Below are 25,321 nucleotides of genomic sequence, written 5' to 3'. Positions count from 1 at the left end.
CAGGATGGACTTGAAGGAGATTGGACAGATGTTAATTGCAGTTATGCAGGTCTGAATGCCTGGGGCACAGAGCTGCTAGAAGGAAGGGAGAGGAAAGGACAGAGCTGAGATATTTTGAAGAAAGAATCTGTAGGACTTGGTGAGAGAATGTACAAGGGGAAGAAGAAAACAAGAGGTCTATTAAAGATGACTCCAAGATTTCAGTCCTGTAAGACTCAGACATTCCACTGTGGTCCCACTTTTAATATGTGTGTTATCTAATCACAAAGGAAATATCTTTGTTCAACAAAGAGAGTGTGGATGGTGAAGCACGAATCCTTCACCACTACTAGAAAAGATAAGTAACCTTATCTCCCCATATGAAAGGCAGTGCTGTGACTAGAATTTTTAAGCTTATGATTCTGATTAAATCAAAAGATTTGCATGTGAGCTGGTTTTGTCCTCCTCTATTCGTGAATTTGAATAAACAAATTCAATTCTACGAATGTTTGTTGTGTCTACTATTGTATGCAAGGCACTGTGCTAGGCTCCACAATACATAGACAAATATGAGACAGCCTTCAAGGACCTCATAGTCTATTTGGAGGAAACAGTCTGCATGCATGTAAATATAAACAAAGCATAGATAAAATAATTACAAAATTGAGAGAGTGTCAATATCTGAGGGGGTCAGGAAAGGATTTTATTGGATGGCAGTAAGAAGGGAGTGCATTCCTGATAATGAGAATATTCCTTGTGCAAAGGCAGGGGAAGGAAGTGGGTTGTTGTGAGTGGGGAAGAGTTAGCAGGCCAGTTTCCCTAGAACTGGGAATGTACAATGAGCAGCTTCATGCTGCTTCCAAAGGCAGTCTACTCAGTGAACCCTCCTTGACAATCCCACCTAGGTGTAACAGGATCAACTTCTCAAAATTAACATGAAGAGTTAAAACTTAATAATGGAATAAGTTTAGGACAGTCTTGTTAGACTGTATCATTTTAAACTTACGTATCCTACATAACCCATAACCCATAAAAGGCTTTTTCCTTTCAGATTTAATAAGGTACTTTGGAAACCAAACTATTTACCACGGATAAGGCATAAAGAGAATCCCTTCGGTCAAATGTGCCGCTTCCTGATTGCCATAATGCCTCAGAACAAGGGCATTTCTTGAAGCTACTGAAGGTCTCTGGATGTTCAGGCCTCTGATGGTTTTAGTGTCTTTAGGCCATACCCCTCTAATGAGGGGCTAGTTGGGTTGGCAGGCTGGACCAGCAAACTTACAATAGGTGGACTGCTAGAGGAGGGGAATAGGGTTACTGAGAGAGGTACATGAAGGAATGTGTTCTTATTGATGTGGGCACCTGGCCCAATTTCTGAGGAAGGAGCATGAGGGCACACGACTGTCCTTCTCTAGCCAGGAGGAAAGAAAACCCTGATACAGATTCAAGCTTGAGATGATCTGGACCAGGAGGCAAGAAAACCTGGGTAATTAACATCACTTTCTGAGTCCGACAAAACCAACAAACCAGCTATCTACACCCATCTCTCTTTACACCCTCAATATCCCTCGTGTTTCTTCCAAGGAAACCTGACAGAGCTGAGGGGCAGTCCCCCTGAATCTCCAGCAGCAGGGAGCGGTGGAAGGGAAGTTTGGGGCACAGCAGGACAATGAAGTTTCTCATTTTCTTTTTCCATCACTTCTTCCTCCTCCCCATTTAGAAATCATAATCTATAGGGCCGAGTTTCTTAGTTTCCCTCTTCGTAGAAGGAAAGAAGAGGAGGGGGAAGGAGGGGAGGCGAGGGGACGGGAACAAGGGGTGGTGAAAAGCGGGATCGGGTTGGGGGTGTAGTGAAAGCCAGGGCTGGGGGACGATGCTGTGAAACAAACTACCCGGATTCCCTGCAATGAGCCGGTGGCTTCCCCTCTGGAGCTAGCTTTGGACTGTGCACTCAAGCTACGGGGCTCTCTTGCACCCTCTCCACTCGCGCACTCCCTGGGGCTGCTGGAGGAGGGGACCCTGGAAGGAGGCGGAGTCGGGGGAGGGGTAAGTGTGGGGAGCAATAGAAGGAAGAGGTCCTAGGCAGGGAAGTGCATGCGAGAAGCGCGGCGCAGCCAGCGGTATGGCGAGTACGGCCTCGGAGATCGTTGCCTTCATGGTAGCTATCTCGGGTTGGGTGCTGGTCTCCTCCACGCTGCCCACCGACTACTGGAAAGTGTCCACCATCGATGGCACGGTCATCACCACCGCCACCTATTGGGCCAACCTGTGGAAGACTTGTGTTACCGACTCCACGGGTGTCTCTAACTGCAAGGACTTCCCCTCCATGCTGGCTCTGGACGGTCTGCATCTGTACTCCTTTCCCCTGTAACTTCTCCCCAGCCCTGTCTCCCCCATATCCCTTTCTTATGCTCTTCCTCTCTCTCCTTCATTACACTCGGTGAGCGCCGTCCAACTTCTTAGCTGGGCGTGCATGAAAGTTGGTGCGCATAGCTAAAAGTAGCCCAAGAGCTCGGGGGGCAACACCAAAGCTGTTGGAGAAGACCCAATTGCTGCCCGGTCCCGTACCTCGTACTTTAGCGCGCGGCTAGCAGGATAGGTTTCGGGAAGCAAGAATGTGGGGACTGCGTCGGGGTAGGGAAGGAGTTGAGCGACGCACGGAAGAGAGCTTTGAGTTTGATTTTGTTTTTTCACTCTTCTTGGAATCTAAGGAATTGGATTGTTCTAAAGCGAGGGTTCTTAACCTGGGGCCCGTGGTTAGATTTTTGGGAATCCGTGAACTTGGGTGGGGAAAAAGACTCACATCTTTATTTTCATTAACCTCTAACCGAAATGTAGCGTTTCCTTCAACTGTTTAAAAAACATTATTCTAAGAAGGGATCCATAGGCTGTTCCCGACTGCGTGGTCCATGATTTAAAAAAAAAGAAAGAAAGTTAAGAACCTCTGTTCTCGAGAGAGATTGAGAAGGTGGGTGAGTGAGTTGAGAGTGTCTCTGGTTTGGCCGCCAGGTGTGCAGCCACCGGGTGTGAGCCAGCCAGGATGGAGGAAAGCAGCAGGTGCACAACTCGGGCCGCCCCTTCTAGCTCAGCCAGCGCTCGGGATTGCTACACCCACTGAGAGGCCGCCAGAGGCTGAGGTGCCCGGCCTTCTGTCCTGCGCTTGTGGTCGGCGGGGACGGTCGCGTACACAGGAGAAAAGAGGGTGTTTGGGAGAAGGGATCTGGCAACCTGAGGAGTGCTTCTTGTTGCTGCACTCTCATTACTAAGAATACCTTTATTATAGAGGGGCACTACCAAACACAGCTTGTTGTTCAGTTATAACTACGTTCACCGGCGCCGGTATTTAAAACTGTTCGGTTTCTTTTCTTTTCTTTTCTTTTTTGTGGAGGGACCTTGGCATAATGGGTGAAAGTTAGAATTTAGCTTTCGAAAAACTATGTTCAAATCCCACCTCAGACAATTAGTGTGTGACCCTGGACGGTCATTTAACTTCTAAGTACCTCAAGCAGCTAACTCCGTAGGATTTATTGCCAAGGACATAAACACGTTATGACGGGCGTTGAAGGAAGAAAGTTCTCACTACTGTCGAAATCACACCTTTATTTCTGAAATGAGAAAATTGATTAATAGCAAAAATCATTTGCTCTTGTACTTCGGTCAAATCTTTAAAAAATCACGCTTTAGAAAGATCAAAAAGGTGTGTTTCTTTAAAATGATAAAGGCTGGATTTAAGTGTTTTCCTAAGTTTTAAGACAATAGAACAACAACTGATTATTCCCACCCGAGTCTTCGAGTGACTAGTTATTATTCTACTGCTCCTGAAACCTCAGTTACAGCTTGGAGAAGTTTGGCATAGAAAGAATACTTCCCTCTTTCCCCTACCCCTTCCTCTACCCCCTTACCTTCCCTACCTCCTACTTTTGTTAGTATGTTAGCTTTTTCCTGGTGGAATGATCCTTCCTCTGTATGGGTTTTTTTTTTCTTTTATTTGAAATAGACGTTCGTTGGTTTTCCTTACAAACACAGTTATAAATAAGACTAGATTTTTTCTCCCTTGCTTATGGCAACTCAGAAAGTCTGAAACAGTTAGATAGTCGCAGATAATACCAGCTTTGTTTAACCTTGAGGAGAACAAAAGACTTTTGAAGTAGAAATTGGGATTCTTATATAGAGAGGAAAACGTAAGGGGTTGGACTGCTAGCTGCTGTAACTTAGGAGGAACAATTACACTATTTTTAGTTTTAAAGGTGTTTTCTTTTTTTCTCATTGCATTATTTCAAGTTTTTATTTGCATAGCTGGGTAAATAGTAGAGACAAGATTTTGATGCCTCTAAGGTTGCATTTGTTTTTGTGTATGTAATTGTGCGCCTTGAAAAGCAAACTCTTGCTCAATGTAATATTTGATAGGGACACACTGAAAAGGAAATATAGGCACTATTTTGAAAGGGACAAAGACTTGAGTAGTACCTTCACATATGAGTGATCTGGGCCATATTCACTCCCTAGAACTACTGTTGAATTGTCTGTTATCCAAAACATAAATCCAGGCAGATGATGTGAACAGATAGGTTCTTGTTTCTGTGGTTAACCATTCAGGAATATGGGATTTACAGTAACTGTCTTCAGAGCATTCTTCTGTTGTAATTGTATTGTGAGGTGAGTTGGCATGCTAGTTTCATGAGCTTCCTTTTAAAGAGGTGGGGAAAGGAGAGCGAAATAACAGCCTCAGGAGAGTTATTGATAGGATGCTGAAATGCTCACCTTCTCAGTGGGGGATAGTGATGGAATGGGTGGGTGGGTGGGTGAGGAACAAAGTTTAAATGCTAGTGTTGAATGGTGGAATGAGAGAAGGGTCAATGACATCTATACTTAAACCACTTTCCTTTTCTACTGTGAAGTCACCGAAGAATGAAAAATTGAAGGGGAGAGGGAGGAAATAAAAGCTTGAAGCTAACAATCTTCAATCCAAGGAACATTTATAAAGTGACTCCTATGTGTAAGGCTAGAAACATCGTGGTGTAGTGAATAAATCCTCTCTCTCTCTCTCTCTCTCTCTCTCTCTCTGTGTGTGTGTGTGTGTGTGTGTGTGTGTGTAGGGAATGGCACCCTGGATTCAATTCCCATCTTGGAGGAAGTGTTCCTGACCAAGTCACTTACCTTCTTAGCGTGCTGGGCAACTCTAAATTGCAGAACCTTTGCAGATCTATTTTAGTGGGAGTTTACTGGGAGCTTGCTCTCCACACTGATTAAACACGCGCGCACACACGCACACACACACACATACACACACGTGTACTAGATACTCACAGGTACAGGGATGCAAAACAAGCAAAAAAAAAAAATACCCAAAACAAAACCAGTCCTTGTTGTTAAAGAGCTTACATTCTATTGGAGGTGGTTTGCATGATAACTTAAAAACACAGAGAAAAATAAGATAATTGAGAAAGGAGAGAATGCTGCCAACTCGAAGCATCAAGGAAGGCTTCATTGAGGAGGTGGAACCTGAGATGTACCAGAGGCTTGAAGGAAAATACTGATTTTTAAAGATGGAGTTGAAGAAGGAGTGCATTCCAGGTTTGTGTGAACCTATGGAAGCAAGAGATCTCAAGTTTGGGGTCCATCTATCTAGTGAACTGGCTTGACCAGAACATAAAGAATGATAGGAGATTTGGTTGGAGCCAAATTGTGTAGGAACTTAAATGCCAAGCTGAGAGATTTGTATTTTATCCTAGGGTCAGTAGGCAGCCACTGATGATTTTTGAACATGGTCTTTTCTGTGCTTCAGGCAGATCATTTTGTTAGTGCTGTGGAGAATGGATTGGAGAGAGGAGGTATTTATTGTAAATACAGAGACCACTTGGAAGACTGTTATAGTCATCTAGGTAAGAGATGATAACAGCCTGAGTTGTAGTGTTGGCCACATGAGTAGAGAAAAGGACAGATGTAAGATATCTTACAAAGGATAAATGTAAGATATCTTACAGATTTAGAATCACTAGGATTTGTCAATTGATTAGCTTTGGAAAGTGAAGGAGGGGGTGAATTGAAGATTGTTGTGGTTGTTCAGTCCTGTCTAACTCTTCGTGACCCCATTTGGGGTTTTCTTAGTAAAGATACTGGAGTGGTTTGCCATTTCCTTCTCTAGCTCGTTTTAGAGATGAAGAAATTGAGGCAATCAAAGTGACTTGCTCAGGGTCACCCAGTGAGGCCAGGTTTGAACTCAGAAAAATGCATCTTGTTGCCTCCAGGCCCAGCACTCTATTTATTTCACCACCTCGCCGTTCCAACTGAAGATTACTCTCTGTGTATAAACAGATTTTTTTTCCCACTTATGAATGAAATATCTCTGGCCAGAGTCAATCAACTTCCTAACTTCTTATCATTTAGGTCCAGAAGATAGTGTGTTGTAGTTAGAACTGAAGGCTATGTTGTCTATATAGCAGCATCTGATAAATTGCCTGATACACCAACTTTGTAACCATGCATTTGAGGTGGTGTAAATATGTTTCTTTTAAAAAGCTGCATCAGTAAAACAGAACCAGTTGGTTTGAGAAAAGTAAGACTCATTCTGGAAACGGAAATAAAGCCAGATTGCTGAAAAATTCCAAGAGGAAAAGGTCCCTTATTTATGTTTTCCCAGTCTTGAAGGGGATAATTAAGGTAATTGATAAGGATGATGATGCTAATTTACTTCAGTTAGTAATATAGTATGTGGAGATGTACCTTTGAGTTTTGACTAACAAGATTGTGTAACTCTCACCTCAGTTTTACAGATAAAGCAGCTTAAGGCTTAGAAAAAACTTTTCGTCACCTCAAATCTAGTGATAAGGATCCAAATTGTCTAAATCAGTTCCATTTTTTTCATGTAATGATTCTAGCAGTTTAACTCTGTTCCTTTTTAAGGATTTTCCAGTAAAAATGCTAACCATTTGCCAGTATAAGAAAAATCATATGAAAAGACACTAGACCTGTGATTTCTTTGGTTTGGGGAATTCCCAGGTGAGAAACTCACTCTCTCATGGCAGTTAAACACCCTCTCTGCAATTTTTAGTCTTAAAACATTGCCTAGAGCATTTAGAGTTTAAATGATTTGTCCAGGGTCACACAGCCAGTATGTGCCAGAAACAGGACATATTCCCAGGATTTCTGTTCTGAGACCAGTTATGTATTACACTAAGCTGCTTCTCATTAAATATAAGTGTGTGTGTGTGTGTGTGTGTGTGTGTGTGTGTGTGTATGTACTTTGTTTCTGGAAAGGCACTATTATACTGTTAAATAGTGTATAGACAGCTTGCCTTGGAGCTGGAAAGACCTGGATTCAGATCTCACTTTGGACATATTGGCTATGTAAGTATAAGTTAAGTCAGTGTTCTAGGTAAATATCTAAAATTATAAGTTGTAGACAAGGTTTTGACCTTCATTGATAGAGAGATTTTTCTCATCTGGGACTTCCCTCGGGCAGTAAAATCACAGGTCCAGTCTAATCTCTCTGTGAGTCTGAAATCCAGTATGTGTGACACTAATGGTTTCTCTTCAAGAAGATATTTTAATTTTTAGAGATTGACAGTGAAAATAAAATGTGTATTTTAATTGATAAGTTGAATTGTGTTTACTAGACCACAAACTTCAAGTTTTGGGAAAATTAGGTTGAAGTTTTCTTTTTTTTTGTCCTGCGATATCTACTGATACAAGTCAAAGTCCTTTTACTAATTGAAACTATTTCCCAGTTAAAGTAAGCTAATGATTTCTGGCTATCTTGCAAAACTCTATTACTCTCAAAGTGACATTTGACCTTTAGATGGGAATCAATCTCAGCCATGTTGCTATTATTATATGCCATCTATTTTTGTTACTGTGAATGTTTGCCATTTCTCCTAGGAGATTTAACTATAAATTTTGCTTTAGAGAACTTCTGAGTAAATATGTTCATGCTTCAGCACCTCAGTGTGTTAATTAGCTATTAACAGTGCCAGTAAATTAGACCTGTCAGAAATAATGGCCTCCTTGACCAGTTTTTACTACTATTTTGTTTGACAGTATTATCTAAAATAAGTTTTAACCTCAGGAAGAATTAAATGCAAGCCTGTAGGTACCCACATTGCAAAAGGGAAATCATTACATGGATCTTTATAATTGGGCTTAAATCATGGAAAGATTAGCTCTGTCAATAGAAAGGAAAGTACCTACTGGGTGTCAGGCACTATGCTAAGTACTTAAAAAATATTAACTAATTTGGTCCTCACAACAACTCTGGGAGGTAGGTGTCATTATCCTCATTTTCCATTTGAGGAAACTGAGGCAGACAGAGGTTAAGTACATTGCCCAGGGTCACACAGTAAGGTGTCTAAGGCAGGATTTGAACTCAGGACTTCCTGACTCCAGATTCAGCACTCCATTCATTGTGCCACCTAGCTGCCTCTTAATCTGTAAATATGGGCAGTGCTTAATTTATGAATACCTGACATACATAAACATTCCTTACATAGAACAGGAGTTGTACAAGAAGTCCCCACCATCTATGAAAGCAGCTGTCCTTTCTTTCCCAATTCAGACCCTAAGATATTTCCTTTTCTGCAGATATAATGTTAACACATTACTCCCGAGCAGAAGTTCTTAAACTTCTTTTATGTCATGGGCTGCTTCTGAGAAGCATGTTTTTAAATAATTGAAGAAAATGCTAAATTTCAGTTAGAGGTTAGTGAAAGTAAATGTATATACTATTTTTTTCCAGTTCAAGTTCATAGACCCCTTGAACGCTATTCATGGACCCCTCTGTGGACTGCTGGTTCAGAACCCCTGCTCCAGAGTTACCTGTCTCCCTGCCCTCCAACTGATACTGTAAGAAGATATGATGCTGTCAGCCTTTCAATTCCCTGCCTTCACCTTGCCACAACCAAAAGTGTAGCTTGCAAGGAAAGATGTGTCTCTGATGCCCTGAAGTGAAATTCGGTCCACACTGTCCTATAGAAATGTTGTTGTAAACATGGTTAGGTATAGATAATAGCATTCTCAGTCCTATTAGCTCTGTTACGGACTTTGAGGGCCCAACCTGAGAATTCAATCACTATTTATAACACTGCTTCTATAGGAAATGCATTATGATTTCCAAGCTACAGAATTTACAGTTGAACTTCTGTAGACTGGGACTCCCTGTACTCTACCAATTCATAATGAAATATAAGTGAAGAAGAATCATTTCCTTAGGATAGTTTTATTTTTTAGCATTTTTGTCATACTAAGGTCTGATATTTGTTCAGTGACTGCAATTGAAGGCAGGGCAAAGATATTTAAAGAAGTTTAAAACCATAGACTAAAATAGTTCTCCTTAATGATAAAAATGGTAGAGTATGGGCTGAACCTTTGCTGCCACACAGTGATCTAGTCCTGTTACTAACCTGTTCCATACTTTTGAACCTAACCTAAAGTGGCTCAATAGATAGAGTGCTTAGGGAACTGTGTGTGGAGTCAGGAAGACCTGAGTTCAAATCCAACATCAGACACTTACTAGCTATGTGGTCCTGGGCAAGTCCTTCAAGCTCTGTTTGCCTCTATTTTCTCATCTGCAAAATGGGGATAATAATAACACCTCTCAGAGTTGTTGTAAGTATTGAGATAATAATTTTAAAGTGGATAGCACAGTGCCTGGCATGTAATAAGGGCTTAATAAATGTTTATTTCCTTCCTTTCTGAGAATACTGATTCCAGCTCTCCAACACCCTGCCTGCTGCTTGGGGTTTGAATCAGGCATCCTGCTGAAAAAAGGGAGGAGTAAAGGAATACTTGGACAGGAAAACCTTTTAGGATTCATTGTTTAGCATCAGTGTCATAAGCTGAACTACATCATAATGGCTAGCATCCAAATTAACCTATGTTAACTATATTTTCTGAATATCAGTGTCTTTAGGCTGTTTTTGCTAAAGTTATTATTTTTTCATTTGTTTGTTTTGTTTTTTATGGCAATAGATCTTTAATCATAGGAAACCAAGGCAGCTTCTTAAACTTTAAAATAAAATTCATGTAAACAAAAAATAGACACCTGATACCTTTGAAAACACATTTTATAACACATTAAGTAATGCCTGCTTCTCTCTATTTGAGGTGTCAATTTTCATTTGGGACACCTTAGAAAACAAAAAGCAGTTTGCATTAAGAACTTGGATTTTACTTATATCATCAGCATGGAGGAGAAATTAGGTTCATTGTTCATAAAGTCACCTTCCCTAGAGAGAGAAGCTCACTAAGACTTAAACAACAATTTGCGTTTTGGTGGCCCAGAATTTTTTTTGTAATTGGAGTTTCTTATAATAGCTTGTGTCCCCAAACTGATATGAAGCTTTTAGTAAAATCTCCAACTCCATGACTATTCCCGTTATATCTCTCTCAGTACTTAAATGTAGGTGAAATTGGTCTTAATACTTAAACATTCTAAGGCTGATACTTAATGAGCCTTTCTTCAGTCCATAATTTTCCCAACAGAAAAATTCCTGATTCCTGAATTCCATACTAGCCTCTATCAGAAAGGAGAGAAAATTCAAGATTTGGTGGTTCTTGGAATAATTAAATTGAAAATAAATATAATATATTACTCCACTGATAGACTTTATTCCTGAGTGCTCATTCATTAATTTATTTAACAAATATTTGAGTGTCTACTACATGTAAGACACTGCTCGTTGTTCTAGAGTCAATACATTGAACAATAAAACTTTGTTAATTAACATACTACTAATTAGAATTTTATGATAATTTGGACATTGCATGGGTATTGTTTTTGTCCTAGCTATGAAAAACGGGTTTGCAAAACAAATTAATATTGTAAGCAAGATTTTAGCTGAAGTAAGTGAACTACTTATTGAGAGAACCTTTCAAGCTACTCTTAAGCATTTTGAAATACCCATTCATATGTCAACTGCCTTGGACAAGTCACCTAATCTTTGTAGATGTCAGTTTCTTCATTTATCAAAGGACAGGGCTAGACTACATAACTTCTGTGATAATGTGAGCTATTGATAAACTAATTACAGGCTATTCTTATCTATTATTTAAAACAGATTCCCTAAGGACCCCTATTAAACAAAAACCTTAGACTAATTCAAGTTACTGGGCCTGTGTGGAAATAACCAAATAATATTTTTGTCTTGTCAGTCAAATGGCCTTTCAACTAGTCTTAATTAAAGAAGTTTTACTATAATAAGTTCTCTAAGGGGCGTAAACCTCTTAGTTTAAACTTTCATGTGCCAGAGATATCACTTAAGTGAATAAGTTTGAGGAAGAGTTTCAGGGTGTGGTATTGAAAAGAGTATTTCTAGTTTCTGCTTTCTCACCATAAAACCAAAATGATGGAATTTTAACTATTGCAGTTGTTTTTCCAGAAGACAGAATAGAATGACTCAAAATGGGGCATTGTAAAGGGAGGATTTACCTCTCCAAAATAACATATATTGTTGTAATGTAAAAAATGTCATATTGTAATTCCAGGTTATATCCAAGCATGCAGAGGACTGATGATTGCTGCTGTCAGTCTGGGATTTTTTGCTTCTATATTTGCACTGTTTGGAATGAAGTGTACAAAAGTTGGAGGCTCAGATAAAGCCAAAGCTAAAATTGCTTGTTTGGCAGGAATTGTATTCATTCTTTCAGGTAAGTAGTAAATTTCCACCCAATCCATGCATATAGTAAAATTATCCAGCTCATTCTAATGTCAGTATCTTCCTTCTGATATGTTTTAGGACTGTGCTCTATGACAGGCTGCTCCCTATATGCAAACAAAATCACAACCGAGTTCTTTGACCCTCTTTACGTTGAACAAAAGTAAGTACTCTTTTCAGTCCACATATCCTAGAACACATGGAATGCATAAGTGAATGTTCTGAAGGAACATAAACATTTTAATGACATAATGAAAATTAGAGGGGTTTGATGACATGACTCAAGAAAAAGAGCATATTTTGGAGAGTTTAGCAGTTCCTCTGCAAATTTATAGCCCTCAAATCAACAAAGCGGCAAGGCTACATTTAATTCATTTATGAACTTTACATAGTGTCTTTTCTCCAAATAGTACTGGATGTAATCAATCACTCCACTAAACATTGAAAAGTTGAAAATAGTATGAATTGCAGGTAAGAAGAGAGGGGAATTGGAGGGCAACTAAAAGATAGGAAAGAGAAGATGGAGAGAAATAACAATGGAAACTCAAGGTGATTCTTTATACAGGCCATCAGCCAATCAAGTGAGAACCTCTGCATAGAGCAGAAAGCTTGCTGTGATTGCATTCATGGTTTTATCCATTAGCATATCAAAACTGCTCTGATAAGTTTTTAAAATATTTTCTTCCTTTCCCCAATAACATGTAAAGTAAAATTTTAGCATTTGTTGGGCTTTTTAAAGCTTTTATTTCCAAATTCTATCTCTCCCTGCTGCTTCCCCGCCCTGAGATGGTAAGCAAGCTGATATAGATTATGCAAGTGCAATCAAGTAAAACATTTCCACATTATTCATTTTGTGCAAGAAGACTTGAAGAAAGAAAGAAAGGAAGGAAGGAAGAAAAAGAAAAAAGGAAAGAGGAAAGAAAGATGTAAAGACAAAAGAAAGTGAAAAATAGCATGTGTTTTCAGACAACATCAGTTCTTTCTCTGGAAGTAGATAGCATTTTTCATCTGATAAATTTTTGTAGTAAAATTGTGCCTAGTAAGTTTTTCAATTAAAATTTTTTCAATTGAAAATTATTTTCTTTCCCTCCTGCCCCCTCTCATTTGAAAAATAAAAAGAAAAAAGAAAACAAAACTTTTGTAACAAATATACAGAGTCAAAGAAAATGAATTCCTACACTGACTATGTCCAAAATGTATAACTAATTCATCTTGAGTCCATCACCTCTCTGTCAGAACGTGGGTATCATTCTTCATTAGAGTTGATCATTACCTTGATAAGAGTAATTGAGTCTTTCACAATTGTTCATTTTTACAATGTTGTTATAGTATAAATTGTTCTCCAGATTCTGCTCACTTTACTCTGCCTCAACTCATACAAGTCATCCTTTATTTCTTCAAAATTATTCTCTTCATAATTTCTTATGGGTACCACAATTTGTTCAGTCATTCCCCACTTGATAAGCACTCTCTTAGTTTCCAGTTCGAAAACAGCTACTATAAATATTTTTGGTACATACAGAATTTTTTTTTCTTTCTTTTATCTCTTTGGGCATACATGCCCAGCAGAGGTTTGAAGAAATTCAACTGTGGTTTTGCTTAAGACACATGAAGAAAAAATTTAAATCAGAGATATGGAGAAATGAAAAAAAAATCTCAGTTGCAGAGGATTAACAATATCAGTGGATTAGTGCTGCTTATTGCCCTTGGATTATAGGCTATTGATAGTTTCCCTAAGTTATTGATCCAGACGTGGAAAACTCCGGATATACCAATGTGGAAGTAGCAAAATCACTGGAAAAGCATCCATTATATTTTGTTATAAAATTGTTTTGTTTGATTTAAGAATGTACTTGTACATAGATATAGGAAATCACAGTGTAAGAATACACAGGGCTGCCATTCCAGTTAGGGTCCTCTTTCTCATTTTATTCTAGATGTTTCAAAAACAACAACAACAATGACAATAAAATTTCCACCAAGCACTTGGTATTGTGCAGTACTTTCTGCATCCCAAAACTGGTGTGGTTGCCATCCCGTAACTCCAGGACAGTAACTTTCTAGCACTTGGCACAGTGTAGGACATGTGGTTTTTACCCACCAGAGTCTCAGATCTTTGCCAGAATGTAGCATTCTTCTCCTGATGACAGTGATCCAAGTCATAATTCCATGTTAGTGTGCTGTATACTGCAGAGAGGAAATGTACCTTGAAGCAAAATCACTTCCTTTTCATACTTTTAGTGTTCCTTGTTTTATTGAAAGTGTTCCTGGTTTCTCTGTGTTGGGAAACTGAATTATTTGTTCATATGTACAATATTATATTAATCTATTATCTTAAAGCTTTTCTTTCTGAAATAATTCTACCATTCTTTGTGATTTCCTTTTCTAGGACCTTCTATCTCACTCCTACGTTATCCGCCATTTTAGAAATTTTCTTTTGAACTTACTTAAACCACCCCCTCCAAAAAAAAATCTTTAAAAAATATCCAAACTGATAAATAGTATAAGCCTTTGTATGGAAGTTGGGAAGTTAAATTTTCCAGAGACAAAAGTTCTGAATGAGATAATAAATGTAAAGCATTTTGTAACTTTAAAAGTTATCTACATTTTAGCTAATATTATTATTATTATTATATTCTATTGTTTAACATTTTTAAGCCAAAATTCCTAGACTTTAAATTGTATTTGTTAATTTTAACATGAGATATCATTCTCAGCCTAAGACATGATGAAGTCCTATAAACATCTTATTGTTCAGTCATGTCCAACTCTTCATGACCTCATTTGGGGTTTTCTTAGCAAAGTTACTGGAGTGGTTTGCCATTTCCTCCTCCAGCTCATTTTACAGCTGAGGAAACTGAGGCAGACAGGGTTCAGTGACTTGACCAGGGTCACCCAGCTGGTAAGTGTCTGAGGCCAGATTTGAACTCAGGAAGATGAGTCTCCTTGACTCCAGGCCCTGCACTCTATCTACTGTGCCACCGAACTTCCCCCTACAAGTACACAGCTGTTATAGACTTGCCTATGGTGTCCTTCTTATGTGCCACCACCTATTAATCTTTTCCTGGTGACATTTTCTTCATTGAATTATTTTTTTAAATTGCAAATCTCCCTGAAAAGTTATTGAATTCAAGTATGTTTAGTATTTTCAGGTAATTTAAACATTTCTCCTTGTCATATGCTGGGCTGCCTCATTTAATTTGGTTATTGGAATTCCTTACTTCTTTTCAGATTTCAACTAGTATAAGTACTGTAATTCTCTGACAGGTGAGGGAGGGAATTTTTCCATTTGTTATTGTGGTGTTGTTTTGGTGTAGATCTGTGATTTCACTAGTGTAGGGAATTCCCAATGTGAAAATTTCTTTTATTTATCCAGTTTAGCAGTTCCTCTGAAAATTTATAGTCATCCAATCAACAAGCATTTATCAGTTAGCCAATCACCAAGCATTTACTATGTGCTAAGCACCTACTATGTGGTGGTCATTGTTATATGTTTTTTGTTGTTTGTTGTTCAGTTGTGTCCAACTCTTCATGACCCCATTTGGGGTTTTCTTGGCAAAGATAATGGAGTAGTTTGCCATTTCTTTCTCCAGTTCATTTTACAGATGAGGAAACTGAGGCAAACAGGGTGAAGTGACTTGTCCAGGGTCACACAGCTAGTGAGTGTGTGAGGCTAGATTTGAACTCAAGATGAATCTTCCTGACCCCAGGCCTGGCCCTCTATTTACTGCACTCCCTAGCTGCCTGCTTTGTAGACTGTATTATAGCCATGCTGACTTTTGCCTGGGTCGCTGAAACATGAAATGATTTGTTGAGGAGTCCTATAATCAACATGCAGCAGCTAGATGGGGGTAGCGACTAGAGCGCTGAACCTGGAGTCAGGAAGACCTGAGTTCAAATCTTGCAGCTGTGTGACCCTACACAAATGACTTAACTTCTGTCTGCCTCAGCTTCCTCATCTGTAAGGTAGAAACAATAATAGTACCTACATCCCAGAGTTACTGTGGAACAAAATGAGAACAAAATGAGATAATATTTGTAAAGTCCTTAACAACCTTTGAGTGTTATGTCAATACTGTTATGAATATGTGCCAAATAAGGTAGTTTTCCTCACTCCAAGGCCAACATTTTATTCACTACACCATTATTATTCAAATATATTACCTCCACTGCAGATCATTTTTTTCTTCTATTCCAGCATCCCCTTTTCTTCTATTGAGATTTTTGCACACCAGTGTTAATTGTTTATGCTGGGATTTTAGTATAGATTGTAGGTGATGGAGTTTTAGAGCTAGACAGAATGTTCAAGATTTATCTAGTCCAACCCCATCATTTTTCAGATAAGGAAACTTATCTGTAGGGGTTAAGTGACTTGCTCAAGACCATATAGCAAATTAAGACAGTGCTTGGAAGTCAAATGCAGATCTCCTGTGTAGCTTTCAGTTCAGAGACATAGTGGAAACACTATATTATGCTGGTTCTCATTTGCTCCACATATCACACTGGTGATTTCTTTCTTAGCCATTCTTTGAGGTTGCTTCAAATACTTAATGCCTATAGACTATGCCGATATAATAAAATAGTTACCCAACAACTTTGTGTAATAAAAAACAGCACTGCATATAAACTAATAAAATTTATAACTGAAAGTATCTTTGTAGTGCTCATGCAAAAGGTCCAAGGAATTCCAAAAATCTGACAACTGTTCAACAAACTCAACGATTCAACAGCATTTATTAAATGCCTATTATATACGTAGTCTGGTGAATTGCTACTTCAGAATGTTGATGGATGGAGTAGAAGGATAGATGCATAAAATCCACAGGTAACAAATATACCTTAATTTAGTTATTAGTTGCATCCTCTTCCTCAGTGAACACTTCTTCACCCTTCCCTGCTCTTTCAGTCTTATGAAGGTATTAATGAGGATGGAAATGTCTAAATATCAAAAACAGGAGGAAGAAAGAAGTATCAATAAATTACTGAGTAATAGTCCTGGGGGGGAAATGAGACAAAACAATGGCCAGGAGCTACTTTTTAAACAGTCATATCCCTAGGGATTTTTCTATGGATCTGTGATTTCATTAATGTGGCTACAGCTGCCAATTACAAGCCATCCATGCCTTCTGATTCTGTGGAATTCTTGCCCATGTTTTTCCAAAAGTCCATTATAGAGAATCTCTCCAACATGCTTGAGACTTTCCTTTGATTCTCTTAATATATCATGTGAGCTATCAACCTGTTAATCCTTTACTCTTGTCATATATCTGACCGACTTTCTTTTTTGAGTCATACATACAGCTAAAGCTCTACTTTCTGTAATAAGCCTTTTCTGATTCTGTTTAATGCTAATGTCTTCTGTTGATTATCTCCCAGTTATTCTGTAGACATCTTGTTTGTACCTAGTTGTTTACATGTTCATTCCCTCAGTAGACTATGGGATTTTTGAAAGCAGGGACAGTGTTTTGCCCTTTTTTTGTATTCCAGCACTTAGCATAGTGCGTAGTATATACAGTAGGTGCTTAACAAATGTTTATTGACTATTGTCTCCCCCATCAGAATTGTGAGAACCTTAAGAATGGTGACTGTTTTACTTTGTATCTTCAGCCCTTAGAAGAGTGTTTTGCATCTAATAAGCACTTAGTAAATGCTTCATTCATTAATTCATTCATACATTATATCCCTTATCATTTTTCATAAATAATTCATCATTGATAGGATGCTAACTGGCCTCTATTTACACCCACTACTCATCATTCCATTTCCCTGTGGGACACCTTATTATTCTGAGAGAAGTGTTCCCTGATTTTTGCCCTCATAGCATCATCAAGAAAATATTTTAATATTTTGATGGATTCACAATCTCATCCATGTATGTTTGCAGTTTGAAACCCTTTTCATTTTGTATAATTCTTGTTCATATCCTTTTAAAAATTTTTTCTGAAAGGATCTACTCAACATACTGGAAGATTTCCTTTGGGTCTTTTAACATTTGGTAGAGAGGAGTACTTGGGTTATCCAGCTGTTATCGATCACTTTCAATCATATGTATTCTTGATAGTGACTCTGATGACACTTCTTGCCTGTAAGGCATTGCTTTACATTGCAGGTTAGCCGCTAGAGTCTTACCATTGTCCGAGATGACAATTTTGGTTCTTAAGATATTCATGTGTTCCATGATTTGGGGCTGTCTAGAATCAGGAGAATATGAAGCAGCTTTGGAATCATTAAAAGCCTGTGTTACTTCCCAAATGTGTTCTAGCCTGCTCTCCAGTTCAATTCTAAGCCAAATTCATTGGCCCTTTATGAAACACACACACATATATATATATACATATACATATACATACGTATACGCTAATGAATTAATTCAGGGAGTGATGACATCAAACCGCATTCCATAATCTGGGTCATATGAATCCTCATTGACTCTGTTTTTCTAGCGTGTATTGCTAGGCTAATCTCATTTGAGTGGTTGAGTATCTAACTGAGGATCCCAGCAGGGCATGAGGCAATCAATATAATGTCATCTAGAAACAGAATGATCTGGAGGACTACATCCTCTATTTGTGTTCTAGTACAGAATATCTTCCTCGACTGTGACAGCATTAAAATGATAGATCACACTTCTGTTGAACAATTGCTAGAATTTAGATTTGGATACTTCCGAATTACTTCATATGTGGGTTTGGAGAGATTTTACTAGTAAGTTACTTTTAAAAAATGAATTAACTGACCCAAGAAGACCCATTTAACACCTTCTGAGTTGTCATAGCCTGAAATTTCATACAATAAAAATGTCATTTTCTAGCTGTAAGGTATTTTATAGAGATTCTAGTCCAACTCTCTCTTTTTAAGGGAGGAGAGCATAGGAGATGTTTCATGAGACCTTTAATGTTGTAAGGAGAAGGGGACTACTGGTGAGGAATTTCCTCTACCAAAGCAAATTGGCATGCTCTCTACAACTTATAAATGGAGGAATAAATGAATAGAAAAGCATTTGTTAAGTGTTTTATATGTGTCAGGCACTGCAGTAAGTGCTACAGAACAAAACAAAACTAAAAAACGAACCCAAAGACAGTCTCTGTCCAAAAGGAGCTTATATTCTAATGGAGGATGCAACACCCAAAGGGAAGTGATGGCCAGAAAGGGGCACTCTGGAAAGTTGATGGTATAGTGAGTGTGGGGCCATAGTAGAGTAAGTTGGCACACCCAATCCAGGAACAATGGCAAAATTGATTTGAATTCAATTATGGTTCCAGAAGTAGAGGATGAGGATGGGAGGAGGATGGTAAGGAAAAAAGAACCTCAAAGGGGCAAAGCAGCTGGCTAGGAAGAGAAGGTTGGCTATTGGGAAATTAAGTAAAACATGGCAGGGGCTTTACCTGAAATAGTGGTCCTGGAAAATATTTACCAGTCAGGAGAGTAAGACACCAGGTTGGGAAGGTGATTGTAGAAGAGGAAGATAAAGCCAGAGAACCTAAGACTTAGAATCTTACTAAATTGCCTGGGAGCACCAAGAGTTTAAATGATGTGCCTGAAATCCTATAGCCAGTATGTGTCATAGATCCTCACCTTGAATCCAGGAATTCTTGACTCTAATATCAGCTTTCTAGGCCCTCTGCCAAGCCACCTCTGCTGATCCTGTCATTTTAGATATGAAAAAAACGGTAGCCTAGAGAAGTTAAATAACTTGTTCAAATTGACCTAACTAGGTAGCAGCAGAACCAAGAGAATAGATCAGGTCTCTTTGACTCTCAATCCAGTGTCCTTTCCATTATGTCACATTTCTTTCCTTCATTAGGCCCAGAGAAAAAGTGGAGATTGGGGTACACTGTCTCCAGAACAGTAGTAAAATATGTTATTGTCTGCTTTCTTACTTCTCTCATGAATGGAAGCAAAGGCAGGTGACAAAATGAATACAAAAGCATCACAAGGTCCTATAAATTACCCAGAGTAGGGTAGATCTTAGGAGTAAAGGAGGAAGGAAAGGGATTATCTTCCATCATAATAGTCCCCTTCCATTAGCACCTTAACACAGACAGATAAACTATCAAAAACAACTTTGGGGGGAGGGGCACTGTCCAAATCTGTGTTTTCATGGCTATAGGGAATTTCTATTGAGGAATCTCCTAACCATACAAATCAACTGTTTTAGAGAGTTGCCTAGGAACACAGTGGTTTGTCCAGGGTCACACAGTAAGAGAAAGGATTTGATCCTAGGTCTTCCTGACTGCAAGGAAGTTGGCTCTCCTATCAAGCTGTTTGAAACTAACTTCCTTCTTTTTTGCCAAAAACAGAAATAAAAAAAAAACTAACAAAACCACAACCTCCCCCAAAAAACTTAATAAAAATTTCCTTCCTGAAGCTTACAGTAACAGATACCTCTCAGCATGATTCATTCATTCCAAAGTGTTGAAATGAATTACATTCCCACTATTGATTAGTAGTCCAAACCACTAACTTCCTGAAAGTCTTCTGTTATTTTTATTTAGTTTTTAAAGAAGCTATTCCAGGAAGAAATTGATTGACATAAATAAACTTTCCCAAATCATCACCCCCACCAATGTAATCCTCTTTCTTTTCTTTTCCATTGTTTTCTTAAGTTCATCAAGACATAAAAGAACTGCTCCCAACTCTTGTCTAATTAGACTTCCTCTATGAACCCTGATAATAGGGTTCAGAGGGAACACATGTATCATCTCCCCATATTAGAATATAAGCAGTTTATCTTCATTTAATGTTATCATTATTAATTCATTCATTTTTTTATGTTTCTTTTAATTTCTGTGTTTGGACTTCAAAGTTTCTTTGAAGCTCTAATGTTTTCAAGAGAAATGTTAGGGGGTCTTCTATTTCATTAAAGATCCACTTTTCCTCTGTAGGATTACACTCAGTTTTGCTAGATTCTTGGCTATAAGCCCATATTCTTTGCCTCCTGGAACAGTGTATTCCAAGCTCCACTTCTTGTAATTGTTCCTGTTGTTCAGTCATTTCAGTCTTGTCCTTGTGACCCCATTTGGGGTTTTCTTGGCAAAGATATTGGAGCGGTTTGCTATTTCCTTCTCCAGATCATTTTACAGATGAGGAAACTGAGGCAAACAGGGTTAAGTAACTTTCCAGGAGTCACACAGCTAGTAAGTGTCTGAGGCCATATTTGAACTCAGAAAGATGAGTCTTTCTGATTCCAGGACTACCACTCTATTCACTGTGCCACCCAGCTGCCTATCATGGGCTCACCTGGGATTGAACCTGGGACCTCTTTCATCCAAAGAAAGAATCATAGTGGCTCCTAAATCATGTGTAGTTCTAATTGTGACTCCTTGATACTTAAATTCTTTCTTTCTAGCTGCTTGTATTTTTTTTTTAATCTGGAAGCTCTGGATTTTGGTTATGTTATTGGGAGTTATTATTTGGGATTTCTTTCAGGAGATGAGCAGTAGATTCTATTTCTACTTTGGTTCTAAGAGATCTGGGTAGTTTTCTTTTAAGATTTCTTGAAATATGGTATTTATGATATGATATTTATCTCTTTATCTCTTTTTCTTCTTAAATTTTTTCTCCTCAATCTGTTTTCAAGGTACTTTTGTTTTTGCTATAAAATATTTAGATTTTCTTATATTTTACCTTTCTTTTGTCTTTGTTCTAATATTTTCTCATGGAATCATTGGCTTCTATATGGTCCACTCTAATTTTCAGAAAGTTTGTTGCTTGGACAAAGGTTTGTGCCTTTTGAGTCAACCTAATTCTGTTTCCAATTCTTTCTTCCATAGCCCTTATTTCTTTCCCATTTTTCCCTCTAGCTTCCTCATTTCATTGATAAAAAATATTTTTAAAAAACTTTTTGTAATTCTTACTTCATTTCTTTCAGAAATTCTAACTGAAATTGTGCCCAACCAATATTTTATTTGAGGCTTTGCCGGTAGATATCTTGGAGTATTTTTCTTCTTCTGGTACCTTTAGGGTCTGTCTCTGCTCTTTTGCTGTTTAATGTTTTTTATCAGTAACTTAGATAAAGGTATAGAAAGCATGATTATCAAATTTTCAGATAACACAATGCTAGGAGGGCTAACTAGTATGCTGAATGATAGGTTCCCCAAGGATCTTGACAGACATCAATATTGAACCAAATATAAAAATTAATGGAGATAAGTGTTAAATTCTTCACTTGCCAAGTGTGGTTTGGATATTTGTAAGCTAACACATAGGACAACCAGAGTAGCGAAAGAAGTCAAGAATCAGTTGAAGGAACTGGGGATATTTATCCTACAGAAGAGGAGAGGCAGGGCATGATAACTGTCATCAAATGTTTGTGGAGGAGGGATTTAATTTGTTCTCTTTGGCCTCAGAGAGCAAAAAGTTGAAACTGCAGAGAGGTAATTTACATCTCGATGTAAGGAAAACTTTCCTTCCCCAAAATAAAATAGATTCCCTTAGGCAGTAGGGACTCCTCTCTCTCGGTGGAAGTCTTCAAGCAAAGGCTAGATTATCATTTGCTGTTGTTGTTGTTCATCCTTTGTTCTTGAAGTGGACCAATGACATCAGAAGGGTGATATCTTGACTCTCATGAATTAGATTTAAGTGAGGCGGAGCTATGCAAAGTCATCAGCCTCACTCTCTCCTCCAGAGTCATTACAGCCCAGTAGCAAAAGATAGATCAAGATGAGTGGAGATGACCCCAGATGCAGTGGTAGACCTGGGCCTTTTTAAGCTAAGGTCCTTCCCAGGTTTCAGTTTGTCTGAGGTAGTGCCCATTCAGTAATTAAAAGCTAGGTAAGAATTGACACAAAAGAAGTCCTGATTTGCCTTCATAAATGAGTCAGTGTGGGAGAGGAAGACCCTTAGAGTTTCTGGCCAGAACAGAAACAATAGCTAGGTTGTAGGGAGTTTATTGTTCAGGCATGGGTTGACTTGATGTCTTCAGAGGTTTTGCCCAAGATTCTGTGATTTGGGAGTGTCATCTTGGAGAATATAACGTATAGGGAGAAATGATATCCTAAAATGTAGTAAGCAAGTAGAGCCACAGAATATTTGAATTGGAATGAATAATAGTGCACTTACTAAGCACTATGTACAAAGCACTGCACTAATGCAAATAGGAAAGTGGCAATTCCTGCTCTCAAGAAGCTTACGTTCGAACGGAGACAACATGTATACACAACATGTATATACAATATGGCTTCAGCTGTAAAATAGAAAGATCCAGTGTTCCTTAGGGTGCAGCAGCAAAGCAAATGGTTATGCCTCTTTTTTTGTATTATTTCCAGTGATAAGCCCAGTTTCTGATGTTGAATCATCTGACAGGGACAAAGACTGTGGTGATAAGAACTATCTTCTATGTATCTTCAGTCACTGTGTCTCCAGCATCCAAAGAAGCAACTGCCAGGCTGCTTCTCCACAGTGCTTGTTTCCTGGGATTGTGGCTGTGGGGGTAAGGCAAGCAGGACTTACCTGGAAGCAGGACTGGTGGTCTGGAGAGGGTGGTGTGTGCTGCCACCAATGGTTTTAGGCTTACCTGTCCCTCAGAGGCAGTTGGTATAGGCAGGGGCAGAGAAGGTAGGCCCCTTTTGCACAGCAGTTACTCCCCTTAATTAAGGCTGTGAGGGCCAGTCCAGAAGCAGAGGTTGGTGGTCTGGGTAAAATTCTATTCCCAGGGTCCTCCACTGCAATTTTGACTTCTCAGGTACATGCCACTCTTGTTTGTTCCTCAGGGGTACCTTGCTATTTCAGCTTGCCTGACCTGAAAGTGGCCAAGAAAGTTGGATGGCGGATGGTGGATTTAGTGGGGCCCCTCTCCACCACAGTTGCTTTCCTAGATTATGGCTGCTAGGGAGGGCTAAAAGCAGGGCTGGTGGTCTGGTGACTCTTCCAGGCTTCTTCGGCTTACCTGCCAATTGGTGGCAGCTGGTCAGGAATTATTATTGATAGCGGCAAGGTTAGAAGGAATCTAAGGTATCACGTGGTTCATTTCCCTTATTCTAAAGATAAAGAAACTAAGACTGAGAAGACTTATGTCTGGAACAACATCAGTCGCTCATTTAATAAACCCCTAATCTCAATCCTCTGTGAGTGCCCAACTTCAGTGACTACCCTCAATAAGTATAAGATCTATTCAGATTTTAGATTCATCATTTAAACATATTCTCCTACTCATGACTGTTGTTCAGTAATTTCAGTCGTCTCCACCTCTTTGTGACCTCATGGGGTTTTCTTGGCAAAGATACTGGAGTGGTTTGCCATTTCTTTCTCCAACTCATTTTACAGCTGAGGAAACTGAGGCAAACAGGGTACAGTGACTTGCCCAGGATCATATAGCCAATAAGTGTTTGAGGCCAGACCACAAAGATGAGTCTTCTTGACTCCAGGCCCAGTGCTATATTCACTGCACCACTTAGATGCTCCTAGCATGACTCAAATCATTACATCACACTGAAAATCAAGATAAAGTCAGTTCTCAATTATATACATTAATGGGTGACAGCAAAAAAACAGGTAGCCAGAAATAACAAATTATTCTAAAACAGCATATTTGGCTTTGAAATGATCTTTCAAAATATAAATTGGTTAGGGGAAGTATCAGACTTTCATTTTTAATTATATTTGGCTTAGTCAGAGGTATGCTGGAGCCAGTTTATACCAGCTCAGATTGTAAAATGTTCAGTGTGAACACTTACACTTTAGAAATAAACAAAAATACAAATGAGGGCTTGGTTTATTGTTTCATTGGTTGTCTAGACTTTAAGAAAGTGATTGAGAATACATTAATGATGCAGATTAAACTTAATGTGTCCTGCATGCATTTTTTGAGAGCTGATTGTTAAACATTTACTAGTACACCCCTACTGAGGGATGATATCAAAGATAGTTCAACTGTGACTGAAGAAAGCAAAAATTTTTCAGAATTATGTTTATCCCCAAAGGAGAAAATCTACACGAAAATAATTGAGTTGACAATTGATATAACTACATGTGATTGACAAGATTGCACACGACTACATGATGAGTTATTAATCAGAGTTATTAACAAGGGAATGTAGCGGTGTGTGTTAACCCCGGTCATTAAAAAAGAAAATTAGTTATGACTACAAGCCTTCATAATTTATGAATTTTTATAATAATTCTTTCTTGAGGTGAGGAATTCAGGGAACATTATTTAAAGAATTGCAATGAGAGAAAAGAAAGAACTCCTAAAAAAGAAAAAAAAAGATGCAACCACAGAGATGGTAAAGACCTTCAGAGTTCATCTCTTTATTTAAGGTAGATGTTCTGTCACCTGAGTTCATGCCTAAGTCCCCAGGTAGGGTGCCACTTTTCTAGCTGCCCTTACAATCTTTCCGTGAGCCTCATTCATCCTAACAAAAGGATATTGTATTGACACACACAAAATAGAGCAAGAGAATTGGTGAAAATGGTAAATATTCTTAAAGAACACATCATTTGTGTGTAAACAGTCAGTCAGTAAACAAGGCTTACTAAGTGCCTACTCATTTGCCAGGTATTCTGGTCGGCAGTATGGGAACAATTACAAAAACGAAGCAATTCTTATTTACGTTCCGTTAGGAAAGAATGTCTACAAGTATAAGTATGTAGATACAAAAGAGACAAGCAGAAATACAAACACAAAATACGTGTAACTAGGGAGAGAGAGAGAGAGAGAGAGAAAGAGAGTACCAGCAGGTAGATGATCTAGAAAG

General features: G+C 38.6%; 1 protein-coding gene across 2 annotated transcripts in view; it reads left to right on the top strand.

The window, feature by feature from the left end:
* The window catches only part of CLDN10 (claudin 10), a 142,442-nt gene that overhangs the window by 103,092 nt on the left and 14,029 nt on the right, over window positions 1-25,321 (top strand). The window contains exons 1-3 of one of the 2 annotated variants that reach the window (XM_027855676.1): window positions 2,061-2,321; window positions 11,458-11,619; window positions 11,709-11,790. In XM_027855676.1, coding sequence (XP_027711477.1) covers window positions 2,102-2,321; window positions 11,458-11,619; window positions 11,709-11,790 — 464 coding nt within the window. In that variant the 5' untranslated portion in view covers window positions 2,061-2,101. Of the gene's footprint in view, window positions 1-2,060; window positions 2,322-11,457; window positions 11,620-11,708; window positions 11,791-25,321 lie in introns of those variants that run through there. The other variant, XM_027855677.1, reaches the window with a different exon arrangement.

The sequence above is a fragment of the Vombatus ursinus genome, unplaced genomic scaffold (genome assembly GCF_900497805.2).
Source record: "Vombatus ursinus unplaced genomic scaffold, bare-nosed wombat genome assembly UNPS02011014.1, whole genome shotgun sequence".
In the NCBI taxonomy this organism is placed as follows: domain Eukaryota; kingdom Metazoa; phylum Chordata; class Mammalia; order Diprotodontia; family Vombatidae; genus Vombatus; species Vombatus ursinus.
Note: the sequence above shows the minus strand (reverse complement) of the source record. Positions and strands in the feature narration are given on the sequence as shown.